This window comes from Arvicola amphibius, chromosome 10, assembly GCF_903992535.2.
Source record: "Arvicola amphibius chromosome 10, mArvAmp1.2, whole genome shotgun sequence".
NCBI classification, from domain to species: domain Eukaryota; kingdom Metazoa; phylum Chordata; class Mammalia; order Rodentia; family Cricetidae; genus Arvicola; species Arvicola amphibius.
In genome coordinates, this window is record NC_052056.1 from 1,445,371 (window position 1) to 1,466,845 (window position 21,475).

The following is a 21,475-nucleotide window of genomic DNA, read 5'->3' on the forward strand; positions in this document are numbered from 1 at the left end:
ATCCAGGAGGCCAGGTGAACAGCTACGGCTGCTGGTGCCTCTGCAGATAGAAACAGAGTCTGTTCCCTTCTGCTCCCTGGCTAGGCTCTTGGATGTTGCCTAGATGCTGACTTGGGCAGCCCCACTCGGGGCTGATTTGACATTCAAATGAGCAAGAAAGATGATGGACTAGCAGGGATTGCATGACGAGAATCGGAAAGTCATTTTCCACGTGTGACTCAAAGGTGTGGATACCACAGCGCTGACCAAGGGTCCCTCCTTAGAACTGACCGCTGTGGCTACAGATGCTGCAGCCACCTCCTGACAATGATGCCCAAAAGGCATGTCTTTGGGGGAACTGCAGTCATCTGGGGAGACCTATGTGATACTTTTCTGAAAATAAAGAGATTATTTGTCAAGCAGTGAGCATTGCCTGGAAACCACAGTGTTGTAGTGACCACGTATTAGGCACCTGAGACCACTTATCACTTCACACCTGCAGAGGAGACATCTGTGAGTTGCTTAGCTCTGGGTTCCTACCCTCTCACCATTATGGGGCTACAGGAAGTGACTCCCAGTAGCCCTACTCTGACCTCCAGTTTGACACTCTGCTGGGTATTTGTTCTCCCTCCCCACTCTCCTAAACCTTCCAAACCTTGGCTCTGCTTTTCTGTGCCTTTCCTAGAAGAGCCAGGTCAGAGACTCTTCCACTCTTGTGAGCTAACTTATATGGTTTCTGGGTAGACCCAGTGTCCAAGTCTTAGCATCTGAGATCACAGATCTTGATGACAAGAGCACATGGGGCTTATGGTCACTTCTGCATGAACCCCAGTGTCCTGAACTATGCTGTGACTTCCCAAACACTAGGGAGTATTTGCTATTGATATTAACCCTGTTTGTTCCATGTGAAAGATTTCTCAGTGTCTGTGTATGTGTGTGTGTGTGTGTACTGAATATTAACATTTATGCTTTTCAGCATGATATAGAAGTACAGTCTGTGTATGTAGTGAGAAAATATAGTAGTGTTAACCCATACTGAAGATTCTGAATGGTATTAAGGTCTGAATGCTGATATACCCCCAAATTCAACCAATCCCCATGTCCGGTAAGAGGTGGGGCCTTAAGGGGCTGACTGGACCATGAGATTGGTATCATTATGAGTAGAACTGACCCCTAATAACATGCCCAAGAGAACTAACTCCCTGCCCCTTCCACCATTCGAGGGTACAATGAAAAGGCACGATATACACTTTCTCTTTTTCTGGCCCCTTGCTATTGACACCTCAGATTCCAGAAACCAATTTCTGTACAAATTAAAGTTATTAGGAGACCCTTTGATGGCTGTATTCTTCTTAAAGGAGCTTGAGCTGACTAAAATGAGAGATCTAGACAGAAAAGATAAAAGAGGCCAAGGGCAGAGCAAGAAGGCTCAGAGAACAAGAAGGAAGCTGGAATAAGACCCTCCCACTGCAGATCCAACTGCCAGCTCAGGGGCCTTCATCCTCCTCTCCTCCTATGTCTCCAGTCATAACCTGCAGAGGGGTCTAGCCTTGGGAAGGCTCCATTTAGGATCTTCCCAATGCTCGCACTCCAAGTGATGCATCACTATTTTAAATCCAGGCGCTTATTATCACTGTGTATCCTCCCAGCTGCTCTTGGTCCTCTGTGCCTGGCAGCTTTCCAGTAGAGTCCAGTGCGGTATTCCCTCTGATGAACCTGTTACTGACAACGGCCCCTCCCTTCCCTTAACAGAAGCATCAATAACTTAGCCAAGGAAGCCAAATTCTACCTAGTATCACAGTAACAAGAATAATGTGATCTAAATATATTGCATCTGTGTATGAAATTGACAAAGAATTTTTTTTTATTAAGGGGAAAACATAACAGAGATTGCATAGGACCAAATTATCACCCTTTAAAAAAGGAGTTTGAAGGCCTTGGATTTACATGTTTGCCCCATGGGAAATTGATTTTAAGACCCCCGCAGTATCCATCACAAAGCTGCCTCAAGAAGGAATTGCTGTCATTTGCACAGCACTCCTTCCTAGTGCTGGAAATATGATTGCTTCTGAGCTTCAATCCTGGATATTTTTATGTGAAAGTGCCCATGTGAATAATCATACCACTTAAATACACTTGACCTCAGAAAGCAAGTATGTAGGAAAGATCGTACCATTAGGCGATCTCTAAACTCTAGACTCCCTTGTGGTGCCCCAAAAGAAGTCAGAGTGAGTAGACACACTATCAGAGTTGACAAGATCACCTCTTAATGGACCAGAAGTGCCTCTGACTTCCCAGGGCTCTATGATACCTACCAGACATGTCACACTATGGCTGACTCTTGCCAGAGAGCCACTTCCCGGTGGCAGCTGAGCCCTGAAGGTTGTATGGCAGTGAGTGCCTGTGACCGAGTGTGGGGTGGCTGCCCCTTCATCATCTTCATTATCCATCTGTGCGGCAATCTAGAAGTCCAATTATGCTGAAGGGTCTTGAATGTCACTGCCTTTTCCCAGACTAGCAGAAGAGGGATGGTTTGGGTTTCAGAGAGGCCACAACAAAGCGTTGTGGGACAGCCATGCCCTGTACACAACAGAGCCTTTAACCATTTCCTCTCTTGGTTACCATTCTTTTCACCTTCAGTTCAGGGAGAGCCTTAGCAATTAATCCTATAGAAATAATTAGTATTCCTGCTGTTTCTTACACATAAGGAACCTCAACCAGATGCTAATTTGGGATGCTCTGAAAAAGTTCTAGGATGTTTTAGAGTGTTCTTCCCCTTTCTCCCTCTTCACTTTCTATCCTTTGCCTAACAACTCTATAAATACTGTCCCAACCCATATTAGGATTCTACTTAAGGCTCACTCTAGCATGCCTGAGGCTCCCACCTCAACACTCCCATTAAAGTAGCTGGTCTTCATCCAGCACACTGGACTGTTCTGGTTCAAGCCTGTGGTTTATTTCCAGCCCTCTCTCACAATGCACAGCAACAGCTACTTGCATTTTTTTATTGTTTCATCTTAGGCCCCAGAACAATGTTTGGCACATGCCATAACGGAATAAATAAATAACGTAGATGAACAGTTGGTTAATCCATCAGTAAACTCCTATGAATTCAGTCTTTGTGTCAGAAGTATGATGTTCATAGGCCGGGCGGTGGTGGCGCACGCCTTTAATCCCAGCACTCGGGAGGCAGAGGCAGGCGGATCTCTGTGAGTTCGAGGCCAGCCTGGTCTACAAGAGCTAGTTCCAGGACAGGCTCTAAAAAAGATGCAGAGAAACCCTGTCTCGAAAAACCAAAAAAAAAAAAAAAAGAAGTATGATGTTCATGTTTCTACTGAGCAGCGTCTTGGCTACTTTCCCCCACAAAACCACAACTTGTTCTCACACACCCAGCTCCTACACAGAGGAAGATCTCTGTGAGAAACCATGCAGTGGCTCCTGGGTCTTTTATTTCATCCTAACCCGCAGCAGCACTCATACATGGATATAGTCCACTTTGGCCTGCTAGTAAGTTTCCTTTCTGTGACATAAGCAAGCGTGACTTTATATATCTATTTAAAATCAAGGAACAACGAAAGAGAAAAGCAAAAAAGAAAAATAAACAGAGACTTAAGATACTCACCTTTCTGATGCTGCTGGCTCAATACACCTAGTAAGGTTGTCTCTGTTTGTATCTGTTTTCCTACAAAGGAAACAACTTTGTTTCTCTTTTATGACTGGAACACAAAACCCCCTTGTTTCTATGAAGCCCCTGTGTTTCTTCACTTCCTGGTAAGACTGGACCTGCCACATCCACTGAGAACAGGGCGGAATGGATATGCCAGTCCTGGTCTCCACCATGACCTGACTCATAGTAGATGCTCTCCACTCCCCAGACAAAGAGGTAGAGACAGACATTTGGGAGGGATCCTCATCAGGAAGGTTCTCCCCTGTTCAATAAACAAACTCAGGACTCTGACTGTAGCTAAGAAATGGATACCTGGGAAAGAGAATGTTGTGAGAGCCTCGCCCCTCAGTTCTTTGAGAGGCAGTTGGCTATCAGAAGCAGGAGGCTCATTGGACAGGGAGCAGCCAGCTCATGAGGAACCTATGCAGACAAGCCAGTGAATGGCGAAATCCTGTGCATTTGGCAGTCACGTAGATCTCTCCATGACATGTCCAACCAAAGAGAATGGGTGAAAGTTGCCTTGCTGTAGACCTGGCAAAAATACTAGAAACTGTGAACAGTTTCTGATCCCTGCTATTTTACAGACTGGCCAGTTTTTACTTCTGTAGATGTGCAAAGATGATCGATTCTGGGAAATGATGCTATTTATCAATCTTCACCTCCAGTCTCTGCCTACCCTAGGGAAACTGTTGTGTATTCTAGTATAAAAAGCACAAACAAAACAACCTTCTCAAGGATGGAGAGGAGGCTCAGCAGTTAAGTGCCTGCTACTTACGCAGAAGACCCAAGTACAGTCCTCAATACCTATGGTATGTGGCTCACAGCTGCTGTAACTCTAGCTCCAAAGTCTAACATCCTCTTCTGGTCACTAGCACTCATGTGTATACATATATAGGTGTATATATACACTCATACACTCATACACGTGCAAACACACACACACACAACACCTACACACTTAAAAATAAAACTAAATATTTAAAACAAAACAAACCCAAAAATCACCTTTATATATTACAGCTTCAATTTTGGAGCATGTAAACCAATTCTTAAGCATTAAATGCCAGCATGACTTTTAAATTTAGTGCAATAGGCAGGGTAACCTGTGAATTGCTCTCTCCATTTCAGCGTTAAGAATTCTCTCTGCCTTGATATCGCCTCACGGAAGTTGCCTGTGATTGAGTAAAAGGGCCTTTGAAGCTCAGTAAAGTTTACCTTTTCAAAAAAGTCCTTTTTATGAGTAAAGTGTCTTTCAAGTGATGTTGTAGAAACAACAGTCACCTTTAGTCAACCCTCAGAAAAGGAGAATTTGAGAGAGTAAGTGGAGACACTGTTAGAGTTGACAAGGTCAATCCAAAATATATTTGCAAGAATGATTTTGATGAAGCCTAGAGAGATGATGGCTCAACAGTTAAGAGCACAGACTGCTCTTGCAGAGGTCCCAAATGTAGCTCGCAGCACTAATGTTAGGTGACTCAAAGCCACCTTTGACTCCACCTCCAGGGGATCTGATGCCTCCATGGGTACTGCATTTATGTGTACACACCCACAAACATACACATGGCTCAAAAAAGTGAAAACAAATACCTTTTTATAAAAAAAGAACAAGTCTGATGGGGGAAAGCTAATGCTTTTCTGTAACTGAGAAGAAGTCTATTCCATAGGGTTTTATCAGGTCTGACATTGTTTCCTGTGTGAAGTATCCAGAGGCAGAGCTCTGGCAGTGAAGGTCCCAGTGGCTGGATACTAGGAAGCAACCTTGATGCTAGGAAAACCTTTTGACAGGTAGATTAGAAAACTCAAGGGTATGCTGTGGCCCAGGTACACAGCTGTGCCTGGACCTGTTAAGGGGAAGGAGGAAACTCTATTTCTGCATCTGCAAAGTTCTAGGAAGGGACTCCCTCTGGACTCAGCTCCTGAGAAACCCTGGGAGACTGAAGACAGGCCAGAAGTATGCTAGGGTCATGTTAGAGACATGTTAGGGTCTGGTGTGCACCCAAGTGGGAATAATGCCTGTAGAAGCTCCCAGACATGGCTAGAATTTGATGGAGGGAAATTAAAGTTCAAGGGCAAAGACTCAGAGCTTTCTGTGTGTTTTGATGCTGCTAAGGCACTGGACAAGGGAAATGTGTAAATTAACAGGAGGCCGTGAAGTAAAAGGGAGAGGGGCTCCGTGCACGGAGTGTGACTAGGGAACTGGGATAACTAGAGTAACCAGGTAACTAGGATGGATGAGAGCTTCAGAGGGCTTTGGAAACCCGCCCCTTTTAATTAACACAGAATCACAACTCTTGGTATGGCCTTTACGTTTGGTGTTCTGAGTCTCCTAAAAAAATGTTTTAAAGTATACATATGCATGGCATATGTTACATATAAATTTTATACCATTTTATGGGTAACTTGACAATTGTTGATTTTTTTTTCTGCCCGTTTCCTTACAAAAGAAAAAATATCTACCCCTGGTGTATATAACCTGCCTCTGTGTTTTGGTTCCTGCAGCTCCTGATGGTCCACCTCAGGAAGTTCACCTGGAGCCCACATCATCTCAGAGCATCCGGGTTACCTGGAAGGTAAACTGAACCAACACCTGTGTCTTTGACACTTTTCCTGGTGGGGTTCCAAGAACCCCAGTATTCTTGTCCTGATGCCAGGATACTAACATTTTATAAACATTATATTTTTCAAAACTATATTTATGAATATATATATATATATATATACCCATATACGTGTGTGTGTGTGTTTGTATTTTTTTCAATACAAACACAGTTGCCTGATGACAAGGATTCATCCTGAGAAATCTGTCTTTGGGTAATTGAGTCATCGTGAAACTATCATGGAATGTATTTACCCAAGCTGGCTGTATTTACCTCGAAATACTCAAATCCTTGTGATAGTCATCATACGTGCAGTTGTCCCATTAACTGAAACACTGTACCGTGCCAGAAGCATGTTTGATATGCATTGTTTGAATTCCTCTATAGTAAATTATACATCTCTGAAGAATGAAGTTGCTCTGCTTACTTATTTTGTCCTGGGAATTTGATCAGGGTCCCTAGGATCAGTCTCAGGCAGATAGTAAGATGGATACCCCTTGACTTTGTAATTCCATCACAGCTGAAAACCTCTAAACGCTTCTTGGGAATGAAGAAAGCACTTTGTAGTGCATGATGCATGACGGAAGGAAGGAGAGAAACCTCACTGTACGTTAGCTAGCTGTGTCCTTGGGTTCCCTGACCACGGCATGAACTTTGGAAGCAGCTGTCTCCTGGGCAGTGTGGTTGTAGATAAAGTCTAGTTGCTGCTCAGCTTGCTGTGGGCTGCCCTGACGGGGTGGAGCAAGCCTGAGCCAGGGTGGGGTCTGCCTTAAAGGTAAACTTTGTAAAGGAGGTGGTGGTGTGTCTTCTGTGCACACCTGTCACAGATCACTGCTTTGAGTGGCCGCTGACTCGCAGATTCTCGGGTCATGGCACTTTCCTGTGGGTGGAGTGCATTGGAAATGAGTCACCTCCTTGGAGATGCATTTGGCAGTGACCACGTGGGTCAAATGCTGTTTCGTCTAGGGAACTATTATTGGATCCATGCTTCCACGAAATTCCATTGCTTCTGGCTTCCTCTTCTCCTACCTTTTCACCTCCTCTCCCCTCCCCTTTCCTTTTCTTCCCTTTCTCTTCCTTCTCCTATTGGCCCTCTCATAAAATGATGAGCATGTATTACAGAGGCAGGCTTCCACTGTGGGGGTGCGCACCACCTCAGGTACTAACACAGGTTAATGCAGGGCGTCCCTGTGTGTCTGCTTTTTTAGCCCTAGCCAATGAGCTGTGTTTGCAGCAGGCAGCATGACAGACCATGTGGCTTGGGAGTGTGACGAGCTGTCCTTAGTCTTTGTGACCAGTCCACTCCTGTGAGCACCATACACTGTACAATAAAAGGATCTCAGCATGCCCTAACCCTGTGCACATCCTAGCCGTGCTACAAACAGAAAACTGGCTCAGTCTGCCCTGAATAGAGGCTATGAAGTTTCAGCCAATTGCTCCATACATCTCTTTGCATCTAGCTACTGGAAAGGGCCAGATATTACTATGGCCTTGAGAGGGTTTTCTTTTTTTGGGGGGGGGGGGGTGAGGTCCTATGTGAAGGGTGTGTCTGTATACAGAGCCTCTACCTCTTGTAGTTAAAATTGGAAACTGTGGGGCTTTGAACTGGGTCCTAAAATAAAATGCCACAGTGAAAGTTAATGCATTACATTACATTTCTTCCTAGAGCCAAAGGGACGAAGGTGTTATGGGATGCACAGCACACCTGGCTTTCTCCTAAGACCACTAGTTAGGTGCCGTGCAGGTGTACAGTCCTGCCCACAGGCATTGTTGCCTGGCTCTTGGGCAAGCAGACAGGCATACTGGTGATCAACCCCACTGAGTGAGGTATGGCTGCTGGAGACTCAGGCAGACTAGCTTATTGCTCCACCTGATGGTGTAAAAGACTTTAAAGGGCATTCCTGTTTCAGGCAAGCTGTGGACTGATCTAAAGGACGTGCAGAGATGGTGTGTGCTATCAAACATGCCTCCCTGTGGTAGAAGAGTTCAGAACATGCAGTTTGATTAAGGAGCCTACAGAGGAAGAAGAAAGAGAGAGGAGCAGAAAGACAGGGGGACAGCATCAGCCAAACGGGGAGCCTCTGTGTCTGGGAGTAGGCATGGGTATGTGCGGAATAGTAGGAACCTAAGATGAGGACTCACTCACTCACTCACCCCCATGGACAGCTGTCAGGGTTGAAGGATGTGTCCAGTGTAGGGAAGGGAGGAAGAGAGTGGGGCTCTTGGTTTTGAGTGGCAAAATAGCCATTTTAGTCTTGACATCTAGACATTTAAAAAATTACTAATTTTCAATTGCTCTAGAGTTAGGTATTAAAATTTTAAATCATTGTCTTATGAGTAGACCTTCTTCTGAATCTCTGTTATCAAAATAAATTATTTACCTCTTTTCGTTTTAGCTGTTTCTTTCACTCAAGGAAGGGGTGCGATCTGAAACTTTTCGGGTCTAGTTGAGGCTGCCCATGCCCGAGGATATGACCAATCTCAATCTCATAGACACTTGAGGCGGCCACCATCAATCCCTTGCTCCCCAGTTATCCTCATCCTCTGATCCCAGGTGCCCCCTTACCTGTCATTATTCACATGGTACCATGGCACCTTTCCTGCCCAGTTACGGATTCTCGAGGCTCCAATCGCATGTAACACTCTGGGAAGACAGGTGAATTCCCAGCATTCTCACGGCGTAGCCTGTGTTCTGTGCATCTCCTCTGTGGCTCTGCGGGCCCCTTAGAGACATGTGTGCCTTGTTCATCATATGCACATGGGTGAATACGTGAGTGAAGAAATGAATCAGGAAAAGTGTAGCTGGTGGGAGAACGAATGAATGAGTGTGTTTATGAGTAGGCAGGTCTGTGAGATGAGGAAGCCAAGGAGCCAGGGAGTGAATGGGTGGGTGGGCAGGCAGTGCTGAGTGAGTGCAGAGGTAATGGATGAATGGGTGGGTGGGCAGGCAGTGCTGAGTGAGTGCAGAGGTAATGGATGAGTGGGTGGGTGGGCAGGCATTAGTGAGGAGTGCAGAGGTAATGGATGAGTGGGTGGGTGGTAGGCAGTAGTGAGTGAGTGCAGAGGTAATGGATGAGTGGGTGGGTGGGCAGGCATTAGTGAGGAGTACAAAGGTGATGGATGAGTGAGTGGGTGGGCAGGCAGTAGTGAGTGCAGAGTCAATGGATTGAATGAGTGGGTCAGCACGCAGTAATGAGTGCAGAGGCAATAGCCCCTGGGCAGGTAGAGTGAAGGAACCCCTAGGCCATGTATTCATAGCACAGGAGCCTCTGAAAAGCATCATGGGGTGCAGAGACAGCAGTGGGGAAGAGGCCACACTATTCAGATGCAAGCTTCAGGGAGGAATAAGCGAAGGTCCAACTCAGGCTTTGGTGCAATGCTGAGTGCAGGGCACTGGACACCAGAGCTGTGCCCCCTCACACCCTTTCCCCTGTCACTCACTGAAGGGAGCAGTTGCAGAGAGCAGTTGTAAGCTGATGGTTCAGAATGAAACCTCAGGGAAGATTCTGCCTGTGTCTCCTCCTCAGGATTGCATACCGCAGCTGAGAATGCTTTTTAATAAGCGAAATTTTCATTTAGAATTCTACATGCTTTCCATGAGGGTCTCAGTGAATTTCTGGAATCAGAAGAATGGACTTCTCACCAAGCTCATGTCCCCACCCCTAGTGATAGCTGGTGGACTGGTATCAGGCTGTGAACTGCCATGTGGGTAGCTCATACCTACAAGACTTAATAAATATGAAATCCCTTACTTTGCCCTCCAGCCTAATGGGGTGAATGTTACCTGACACGGTGAAGCTAGAACAGATCTGTATTCTACCTATCCCTACTAGCATTTTAGATCTAAATTATAAACCTAGCTCAATACTCTTCTTTCCTACAGGAGTTAAAATTAAAAAGTTGTCTTGAAATACATTTTAATTTTTTTCAGCCATTCTCTTAATCCTAAGGCTATGAAAGATTACAAAGTTCCATTTGCTTTCATGAATTAATCCACCGGTTCTGGTTGGGGGTTATGGGTTCTTTATCAAAAAAAAATGTGTACATGTCTCACAGATATGTAATAATACATGTAAGGAATTGTCAGTCCTTCATGTATTAGCAGGTCTAACCTCTTCCCCTTTCACAAGACAGGGGGAGGGAGGGGAGAAAGAAACTGACTTCAAAGCCCCATGAAGTAGGATTGATTTTTCTGGACCCTTGAGGTGGACTAGGAAGTACAGGCTTTGGGAAGGTTCACTCCTCAGCAGGAGGGGAATTTGTGTTCATCAAAGAAATGTGTGAATCCCATGCCATTATTCAGATTTATGCTTTTAAAAAGTCCATATACCTGTCTTTTTGGTGTGAAAACCTTAGTCCTCCACAGAAAGACCCGGGCCACAGATTCACATTGCAGATACTGTGCATTTAAACAGGCACATTCCTTCAGGAGCCACGTTGCTTATGCTCCCTTTGGAGCATACTCCCTCCCTCCCTCCCTCCCTCCCTCCCTCCCTTCTTCCCTCCCTCCCTCCCTCTCTCCCTCCCTCCCTCCCTCCACCATGATTAGGCAAGCCAGCTTAGAGAAGCTGCTGGGTAAGCCAGCTTCAAAGACCCAAGTTTTTTTGAGAGCAGCACCCCAGCTCTTGGCAAACCTAGCATAAGCTGGTGCCCAGCCTCAAGCGAAATAACAGAGATTTTTTTTTACTTAGATCTTAGATGAGAGATTTGCCATCATAAAACATAGTGTCTGTTTATTTTCTCTACCAGGAACAATCCAGTCTCAGGTAAAAACAAGAGAAATCAGGTAGCCTGTTTTCATTCACTCTGAGAAAGAATGGCAAGGGGGAAGGAGGGAGCGTCCTGCTACTTCACCAGATCCCCCCCACTGCTCTGTACTGCTGTGCTTCTGCTGCATTCCCGAGAGGGGAACAGAGAGGCTTATCTGACATGTTTTTGAGGTTCTGTTCCCCTGTCACCTACCTTGTACCGATTCCTGTAATCCCTCTGGTTTAGTCAAGGGCTTCCCATTGCCCAAGTAGCAGTACAGGGAGAGGCAGAGGTTAGCCCTATGAGTCATTCCTCAGGTGTAAATGGCAGGCCTTGAGCCCAGCCTGATTCCAGAGACCCCTGCTGCAGGAAAAAGTCCTTTAGACGCTTAGAATTTCCACCTTTGAGTGAGGATAATGATACTACCTGGGGCTGGCAGACTCAGCATTTAACAGTCTGCTGTGCTCTCAGGGGACCTGAGCTCTGACCTCTTGTCACCTGGAAACCCAGGATTCCCACAGATAACTCTGCAGCCTCATGCTGAGCTCTTGTCTCCTGGGTCACCTGTGTTTTCTCCCCAGGGTGCCACTGTCTACCACCACTGGACACAGCTGTTGGGTCACCCCTGGGCTCCGTTGACTCACTCCTTATCTGACAGGTTATTTTGCCTCTTTTCTGGGCAACTTTTCTCTTTTTTCCCTTTCCCTGGGCTAGCCCTGTATTTTATGTCCCTCTCATGGTGCCTGAGGCTAGCCCCTCAGCAGTGTAAGCCTCCTGCAAGGTGGTAGTGGCTACATCCCTGTCAGGTTCCCTTACACCCAAAGCCTTGTGTCACGTAGGCACCCGGGTCATGCTTGTCCAATCTGATGCATAGCTTGTGAAGAAGCACTTTACTGTGGAAGAGGTCATTCCTTGGTGTCGGGACTATGTGACACAGCTGTCACCCAGTAATTAAAGGGCAAGAGCATAATGTGCATCTTAAGAGAACTTTCAGGAATCTGAAGAAATTTTCAGTTACCTTTCCAAGTAGCTCCTTCCTCCTCTTCTTCTTCTTCTTCTTCTTCTTCTTCTTCTTCTTCTTCTTCTTCTTCTTCTTCTTCTTCTTCTTCTTTTTTGTCTTGTATTTTTGGTTTTTTTGAGACAGGGTTTCTCTGTAGCTTTGGAGCCTGTCCTGGAACTAGCTCTTGTAGACCAGACTGGCCTTGAACTCACAGAGATCCTCCTGCGATCTCTGGGGTTAAAGGTGTGCACCACCACCGCCTGGCTGAGGACCCTGTTCTTTAAAGGCTTCTTTCAGAGTAGAGAGAGATGGAATCGATAGCAGGAAGTCTTGCCCCTGCCAGAGTCCCCAGCATCCCTGGTGACAGTGTGAACTGTGAGTCTTTCCACATCCCTGCATCTCTGCTGTTTCTGTTTCTTTAAAGGATAAAGATGATTTGAGAAAGACCCATAAAATACAATCATTTGCAAGCCATTCAAATGGGTTGACAGGGTACTGCTGTTGTCATGGAGATCAAAGAGAGGGTCTTATAGATGTGGGGGTTGGGGGGATTAAGAGGCCAGAGGGAAGGGCACCTGGAGGGGCAGGGCTGGAGAAGGTCTACAGAGAGCAACAAAAGAGAGGAGTAAGTGCAAGGAAATCAGGGCTGTTCTAGTTCCAAAGGGAGAGGGAAAGAATAAAAAATCAGCCTGGGTAAATAATTAACCAAGTGTGACCTCTGCCACAGAGTATATTGGACCTTCAGAGGGATTCCAGAAAAGCTGAAGAGATGCCACTCACTTAGGAAATCGTTGTATTCAACACCAGGTTCCCAGCGCAAAGGGGGCTCATCTGCAAGGCTCTTGGGCTTGGATGCGGAGTAGGAGCAAGCCCTCAGAGTTACTTTGCTTGCTCCATTTCTAGGCGCCCAGTTTGCAAAATGCTCTTTCAATGTGCGTTAAGGAAGTGGTTGCCAGGTGGGATTTCCCATAAACCTAAAAGTTTTTCTTCATTCTTTGGTGGTTTGAATATGAATAGCCTCCTTAGGATGGTATATTTGGACCAGCACTGAGAAGAGTTAGGACATGTGGAGCAGGTGTGGCCTTGTTGGAGGAAGTGTGTCAAATGCCCATGCAGGACCCAGTCCTGGGCACGAGAGGAGGCTATGTGAGCTACCCTGTCCTCAGGAGGCCTGGCACTCAGGTTCAAAGCCAGCCCCTATGAAGCAGGTATGTGGCATAAAAGGCTCCCTGTGTAGCGAGTCTGAGGAAAGGCGTTGGGGCACTGGCCTCCAGAATGAGCAGGGTTTGGGTAGTGGAATGGAGGAGAATATTCTCAGTGTAGCAGCTGTTTCTCAGATGGACTGTGCAGGAGAACTGAGATGATGTTTAATGTGGGTAGAGATGACAGCAGTGATGGTGGTGGCATCGGACAAGGCAGGAGCCGTGGAGGTGTGGGTAGTTAGCGTTGCTAGCAGCGACCATGGTGCTCCAGAGGCAGGGTGGCAGTAGTGAGTGCTCACTCTATAGGACAGCTGTAACAGCTTTTGTCTACAGGGGTAACCAACAATTCCATCAGGCACCTGAAAAAGAAATGCGGGCAATAGCACGGAACTTGTCCAAAGCTGAGGAGGAGGAAGACCGTGTTTCCGCCTCCTTGGACAAAGACATCCCCTTATGCTAACCCACTTCTAACAGAGTAATAACAAATTCCTGCTCATTAATACCCAACTCAAATGTAGGCTTTAAAAACAAGGCAGGCATCTACTGCTGGGGCTCGAGTTCCACAGTTGAGATTGAAAATGGAAGAACTAGATTGCAAAGGTACTCAGCCGCATTTGTGATTGAAAATTAGTTGCAGAGTAATAATATGAACGTGTGAGAACAATGAACTATAATCGAACATTGGCGTACGGACCATTGTTTTCAGAACCTGGTGCAAAGAGGAGACTGTGACCCTAATAACATAGTAAATGAGCAAAGTTGGATGCAGAGGTAGACAGAGGATACAGCAAGGAATGCCTCACCTTAGCCAAGGAAAACAAACCAGATCAAATGTGCACAGGCTCACAAGGGATGCTTGCCTTGGATTCCTATAATAAGACAACGTAAAATAATGATTCCTGGCCGTGTTTTGTAGAAGTGTAAAGTGAGGAAAATACCCTTTATTCCGGAGTAAGGGCAGAAATGTAGATCTTCTAAGAAAATGTAATTTAAATAAATTTTCATTTTTCTTTTAATATTCCATATTAAAAATCCATATTTGATATTCCATATATGTATACAGCCTATCTCGATTATATCCACTTCTCACGCCCCCTCTCTAGCTCCCTTAGGGCCCCCATCACATCTCCCTCTCTCAACTTTATGTCTTTCTGGTATAACTTTTAACCTGCCAAGTCCAGTTAGTGCTGCCCAAGTGCCCATGGGTATGGGTTACTCTGTGGGATGGAGAACCTCCCAGTGGCCACAGCCCTAAGGAAAAGTGATTCTCTCTTCTGCGGGGGCCATCAACAGCTCCCCAGTTAAGAATGGGGCGTCTGAAGCCCTTACTCTGTCTGTGCCAGAATTTTTAACTGGCTTGAAGTTGTGCAACATTGTTGCTTTTTATTTTAAACAAAGCCTTGTAAACAGGCAGAGCAGAGCACTTGTTCTTCCTCCAGGGAAACTGGGTGCAGTGCTTTCTAACCTCGAAGAGAGGAACCATGCCCCCTTCAAGGCTTGAGGAGTGCAAGATCGCCTGTGACTGCTTCCAGGACGATTCTAAGTCACTTGTTCTAGATAAGTTTTCTGTAGGCGTTGGCGCCACTGCATACCTGCATAGACATCCCGCTGAGATTCGGACTGGCTTTCTCTTGAAGCCTTGCAGGGAGCCAGCTGAACAATTAGAGAGCATGCTTAATGGATATGAATATAATTTGCAAAAATTATCATTTATACTTGAGTCACTTATCTGATAATTACAAAAAAAATCTACATGAAATAGAATAAATCTCTCTGTTGGTAAAATTGGCTTGCATATAATGATTTTTACAGGAAAATTAATTTTATTAACTAGCTAGAGGTTGTATATGCAAGTTGGCAGGTGTGGTGTAGCGATTTTCTTGGGCTCTGATTCTAAAACGCTAAAAAAAAAACTTTAGGTGTTCTTGAAGACAAAGTGATTGACAAAGCCCATGGATGTTACCGCTGAAAGGCATGTGTGATCTCCTACATCAGGGTCTTGCCCTGGCGCTCACTTAAATAGTAAATGCTAACTAACATGGCTGATATCCAGCTGTGAGCGCACACACCCCTGTGCACACAGCCTGGCAGATGAGGACAGCAACCACATCCCACAGAAACCCCATAGGAAGAAATTTGCTGCAAGAAGGCTGCATAAGCACATGCAGCTTTTGTGCGTTAATTAAAAGTTTAAAATGTTACAATCTCTGTGACTCAGATTGTGTCCTGACACCAGCACGGGGTGCCTGTTCCCCTGGAGGAGAGCATGTCAGGCTACACAGTATCTGCTGAGTTCATTCAGTCTCCCTGCTCAGCACCCTGTGGTTCTCTTGTTATCTGAACCCCTCTCTTCTTCCAGAGACTTGTTCTTCCCTAGAATTGCACCCACTCCCTCCTATCATGCCTCACTCCTGTGCTGTGGGCACCTCTCCCTGCCTCTTCCTGACAGCTTCTCCCACAGGGCCCCAACCCTACTTGCTGAACCTAGGCCACCCTTACAAACCTACCTGGCTTCTGTAGCTATGAACTATTTCCCACAGACCTCATTTGCCACTTCCTGTTGGCCTTGACCTGGCAGCCATGCTCGTAGCCTATCAGCACTTTTCAGAGTTCTTGTGTTTACTTTCCCTCTCCTATGGGAGATAGATTGAAGATAGATGATAGAAGATGATGGATAACAGATAGATAAAGAGATAGATGATAGATTAACAGATGATAGATAGATAAATGGTAGATAGATAGACAGATGATAGATCAGCAGATAATACATAGATGATAGGCACATGACAGGTAATAGATGATAGACGATAGACAGACAGACAGACAGATGATAGATAGATAGATAGATGATAGATAGATAGATAGATGATAGAGAGAAAGAAAGATGATAGATAGATAGATAGATGATAGATAGATAGATGATAGATAGATGATAGATAGATAGATAGATGATAGACAGATAGATGATAGATGATAGATGATAGATAGATAGATAGATGATAGACAGATAGATGATAGATAGATGATAGATAGATGATAGATAGATAGATAGATAGATGATAGATAGATAGATAGATGATAGATAGATAGATAGATAGATAGATAGATAGATGATAGATAGATAGATAATGATGATGATGATGATGAAGATAGATAGATAGATAGAGAGATAGAGAGATAGAGAGATAGATAAACAGATAGGTAGATAGAAAACAGTAGGAGGATGTTAGGTAGACCTAGCTGATGGTGAGCAGGAAGGACTGCCTCACAGTGAGATGACAGGTATGTGTTCCAACACTACAAGTTCAGAATGTCTTCCCACCAGTGAGTCAAGTTAACCATAGCAGCCTGACCTAGAGGCTTGGGGCACAGACTCTGAAGTTTCAGATTTATTCTCCTGCCACTTAAATGTGTCTGACATTCTCTTAAAACTGAGGGTCACAGGGTAAGCATTCCAGAGGATGAAGAGGCCAGGCCAGATACCACGCATGCAGTGAAGGAGGAGTAGCCAGGGAAAAAAATATTTCTGAAGAAGTTGGCTATAGGGATCAATGTAAAGAAAAAGCAGCCATGAAGTTAGGGTCAAGTACTAGCCTAAGCATTCAGCCACGGGAGAGTTGTGTGGGCCTTTGTGGCTGCTGCACTTACCCTTACTGTTATCTGGCTTTATTTTTTTTCAAAGTTGTTTTGCATGTGATGATTCTCCTGCCTCCATGTTCCTGAGTGTATTCTTCTCTTTCCTGCTTAGGCTCCCAAGAAACATTTACAAAATGGGATCATACGCGGCTACCAAATAGGCTACCGGGAGTACAGCACAGGAGGCAACTTCCAGTTCAACATTATCAGTATTGACACCACCGGGGACAGCGAAGTGTATACCCTGGACAACCTGAACAAGTTCACCCAGTACGGCCTGGTGGTGCAGGCCTGCAACCGGGCTGGCACAGGACCTTCTTCTCAGGAGATCATCGCTACCACCCTGGAGGATGGTGGGTCTGGGCATCCACAGTCTGTGGCATGACTTCTTTTCTTTGCCCTGCAGCCCGGCTCCCCGTTGCTTGGCCTAAGTAACCCACCACATCAATTCACTCCTGCCCTGGATGGGTCTCCATCAAAAGCCCGAATGTATTCCTGAATCTTCTTCCTCTTTGATTTTGGAACACAAGATGGGTTTCATAGTAATAAAACCAAAGCAATTCCCATCTAGAGAGCAGAAATATAATTTTCCAAATCTTTCCCCAAACCAGTATCACGAAGCTTTTGGAATTTTTTCTGTATATTATATAATTGTGTTATTACCTCTCTCTCTGATGGCTGCTTTCCATTTTCAAGCATTCTGTGGCCGGAGAAAACACACGAAAAAGGTCCCAGGCTCTCTGGAGCAGATCTTATAGTGATCATGCGCCCTCTAGTGACGAAAATGAATTCATGCACACTTCCTCTAAGGCAGGAAAACAGCCCAACAGTGCTCGATGACAGAGAACCCTCCTGTCCCAAAGACTCAGCACATGGTAGCATCAACACATTGCCATTTAAAAAATTCTCTGCACAATGAGCCATTTGATTGTAGACCAGAGAAAGCTTAGAGAACTAGAACCTAGAGGACCAGAATGTTCTAGCTACACAATCTGCAGGAGGGTTTAGCCCTGCTTTTCTATTTGTTCTTTCATGACTTTCAGCTAGTATTTGGCACCCTCTCCTTGCTCCAACATTTAAAGTTAATGTAGATTCATTATCTAAAATAGTTTATAAACTGATGTGCACCATTAATCCCAGCAGCTGAGAGACAGAATCATGCAGATCTCTATGAGTTTGAGGCAAGCCTTATCTACAGAGCAAGTTCCAGTATAACCGGAGCTGCATAGACACCTTGTCAATCAATGAGTACATAGCATATACTACTAATATCATTTTCCCTCTTGCCTCTGATAAAACCTTATGCTCCTCATAAAGAGGCTGGGAAGATGAGATAGGGAAGCTGCATTGTTGTATTTCTTCTCTCCCACATTTCCCCTTAGTCTTCTAATCCAGTGCTGTGTGCGCGCTAAATATAAGTGAAAGCGATAGTATTCCTAGGGCGGTGGAAGTGAAAAGCAGACAAGCAGTGAGTTCATCCTTAGGACTTGAAATCCACTCACGTCAAGTCTGGGGTCAATACCTGAAAGTGGAGTTTACTAAGCGGGAGGGAGGAACGGCAACACCCTTCACGGCAACTGTGTGGCCTCAAGACCCTCACCTGAGTTGCAGTATTCCTGTGGGGAATTGCACGCCTTTTCCTTTCTTTGTGAGGTTGAGCACTGTTCCTCTTTGTCCTGCGTGCTAGAATAGTACATTAGCTGCCTATCTAATATTGTAATATTGCTCTGCTGATAGGCCCTCCTGCTGCTATCATAGGTTCTGATTATTTCATTTCAGTGCCCAGTTACCCTCCCGAAAATGTCCAAGCCATAGCAACATCGCCAGAGAGCATATCAATCTCCTGGTCCACGTTGTCCAAGGAGGCCTTGAATGGGATTCTCCAGGGGTTCAGGGTCATCTACTGGGCCAACCTTATGGACGGAGGTAAGAGGACTCGGGGGATGTTGAGTATGTTCCCATGGGATGCCTCACACAACCTAAAAACCCCCTCCCTAGGGTGAAATTGGGTTCTGGAAGGACCTCTTTGCCATTGAAAACTCTTCTCTTTGTTCAACCACCTGACACTTGAACCTGTGTATACACATGCCAAAACAACAACAACAACAAACGCTTGAGTAAGTGGCAGTTGGGGACATCAGGCATTGGGGTACTTTCTAAATTGTAAGTGTCTATGTCAAAACTGCAGTCATCTTCAGCTATAAATCTCTATTTAGAATGTTATACATAACACGCCCTTAAACATTGCTCCTTTCTTCCCAGAATAGATTCCAGCAAAGAAACATTAAGTCCCTATAGAAGAAGTATATGAGAGCTCCAGAAAAATGCTAGAACACCTCAAGAAACTTGTGATTGTCCCCATAAGGAGCCCCTAAATCAAAATCCCCAGGTTAAGAGAGTGCCCACATTTTTCCAAGGTCTCCATTGCTGGCATGCTCCCGTGCCTTGGCCCCTGGACCCACCATGCCGCCCTCTTCCTGCCTCCCTTCTTGCCCCTTGGCTTTCTTATTCTTCCTGTGTCCTCTCTCCCACCCCTCACTTCCCACCTCCTCTCTTCCTGCCCCTCACTTCCTGTCCCTTATACCCTGCCTCCTTTCTTCCTACCTCCCCCTGCCATGGGACATCCTTCAGCTCTTCTGCCTAGACATAAACTGCATTTCTTGTTGGGCAAAGAGCTCAAGTACCAGAGTCTATAGTTCCTCACTCAGGACCACTGGCTCTGTGCTGCTAAGCAGGTCCCATCTCCAAACAGCAGGGGACACACTGGGTCTCACAGATGGCTCCGCTGTTGTCACCAAATGAAGGAGTACAGGCACAATAGCAAATGCTTCCTTCTGCTGAGTCACTGCCAGTGTATGACCCTCTACTGTGCATATTCTAAGGGTTGTGTTTCCAGAACTATCTGCCAGGCCTAGTTCCTTTTGGAGTGGGGTCTCAGGCTTTCCATGCTACCCTGCAGTGGGAGACAGCCTAGGAAGACTCACAATGCCAGATACACAGTAGACCCAAATTAACCGAGCATCTCTTAGCTTGTAAGATGGGAGAGAGTAGGGCTTGCTCAGAGGGCTCTGGACTCATGAGCAGAATCAAGACACTAATGCCAAGTGGTGGCAAGTAGTGGCCAAGTAATATATCAAATCAGCAGATGCTACCCATGAAACGGGGTGGGGGGGTGAAACAAAGGAGTAAGCAACTGAAGTCTTCGCACAAATAAAAGCTTTAAAAAACATAGTGTAGAGTAACAAAATGTCTGTGGTCATCCATTTTTGACAGCGTAGCCTAGGAGACTGTTCTAAACATTGTGAGTGTCTTTATACACACCAAACTTTAAAGTTGGACAGGCCACACATCTTTAAAGGCAGTCCTGAGGGATGGCTCTTTCCACTCAGAGAATCAGGGCCAATTCAGTGAGATTAGCATCTATTTCACGACTTCCAAAAGCTAAGGAAAGAAACATCAGAAAGTGAAGCACTGCCTGAGGGCCTCTGATGTAGGATTCCCCTCTGTGTGCTGTGAATATCTTTTATTACCATTTCTTAATAAAGAAGCTGCTATTGCCCAATCACTTAACAGAGTAAAGCCAGGCAGAAAATCTGAACAGAGATGGAGAGAGAGAGAGAGAGAGAGAGAGAGAGAGAGAGAGAGAGAGAGAGAGAGAGAGAGAGAGAGAGTAAACAGAGTTGAGGAGATGCCATGTAGCTGCCAAAGGAGATAGACACCCTGGAACCTTTCTGGTAAACCATGAGCCTCATGGTAAAATACAAAATAATAAGAATGGGTTAATTTAAGATGTAAGAGTTAGTTAATAAGAAGCCTGGGCTAAGAGACCAAGCAGTGTCTTAATTAATATAGTTTCTGTGTGATTATTTTGGGTCTGGGCAGGCCGGAAAATAATAAGCAGTCTCTGCCTGAGGCTACCTCTAAGAAATGCATTTTGGGTCAGCAAGGTACTCCATGTGATCATCATGGCACCAACCCCACTATCCTGGATCCCATAGAACCTGAGCATGGAGTGGCATGAGAAAGCCTGACCTAACCAGACCTGGAGAACATTTCACACATGCACATCTTATATGAACACACCACATACAACATACATATAACACACTCCATATACACAACACACATATATATCCCACCCCACACCACATGTACATATATGCATGTATGTACATGTGTATACATTTATATAATACATATATCATAAATTTTACAAGCACCATACAAACTATATACACCACACACATACTCCCAACATATCATATATACACAACAGACACATATAGATCACACATACCACATACCACACACATACACTACACACACCAGACACACCACAATATATACGCTAGGCATACCACAATACACACACACAAGACACAGAATGAATACCACACACATACACCATAAATACCCTATACACCATATGTGCCATGCACACTACTTTGCTAAACTCCCCCACAAAAACACAAATCACACATCCTGTACATACCTTGCATACTACATATGACACATATGCCTACACACAGTGTAAATACTATAGTTACTACACAACACACATATCATAACCCAACACATAGAACAAACCCTTCTCACAGGCATTACGTGTGCACTACACACACGATCCACATATACCACATGTCGT

General features: G+C 45.2%; 1 protein-coding gene across 1 annotated transcript in view; it reads left to right on the forward strand.

The window, feature by feature from the left end:
• Dscam (DS cell adhesion molecule) overlaps window positions 1-21,475 on the forward strand; it is a 445,545-nt gene that overhangs the window by 331,234 nt on the left and 92,836 nt on the right. Inside the window, exons 15-17 of the mRNA XM_038345563.2 lie at window positions 6,146-6,216; window positions 16,943-17,183; window positions 18,610-18,756. Of these exons, the coding sequence (XP_038201491.2) occupies window positions 6,146-6,216; window positions 16,943-17,183; window positions 18,610-18,756 (459 nt within the window). The remainder of the gene's footprint in view (window positions 1-6,145; window positions 6,217-16,942; window positions 17,184-18,609; window positions 18,757-21,475) is intronic.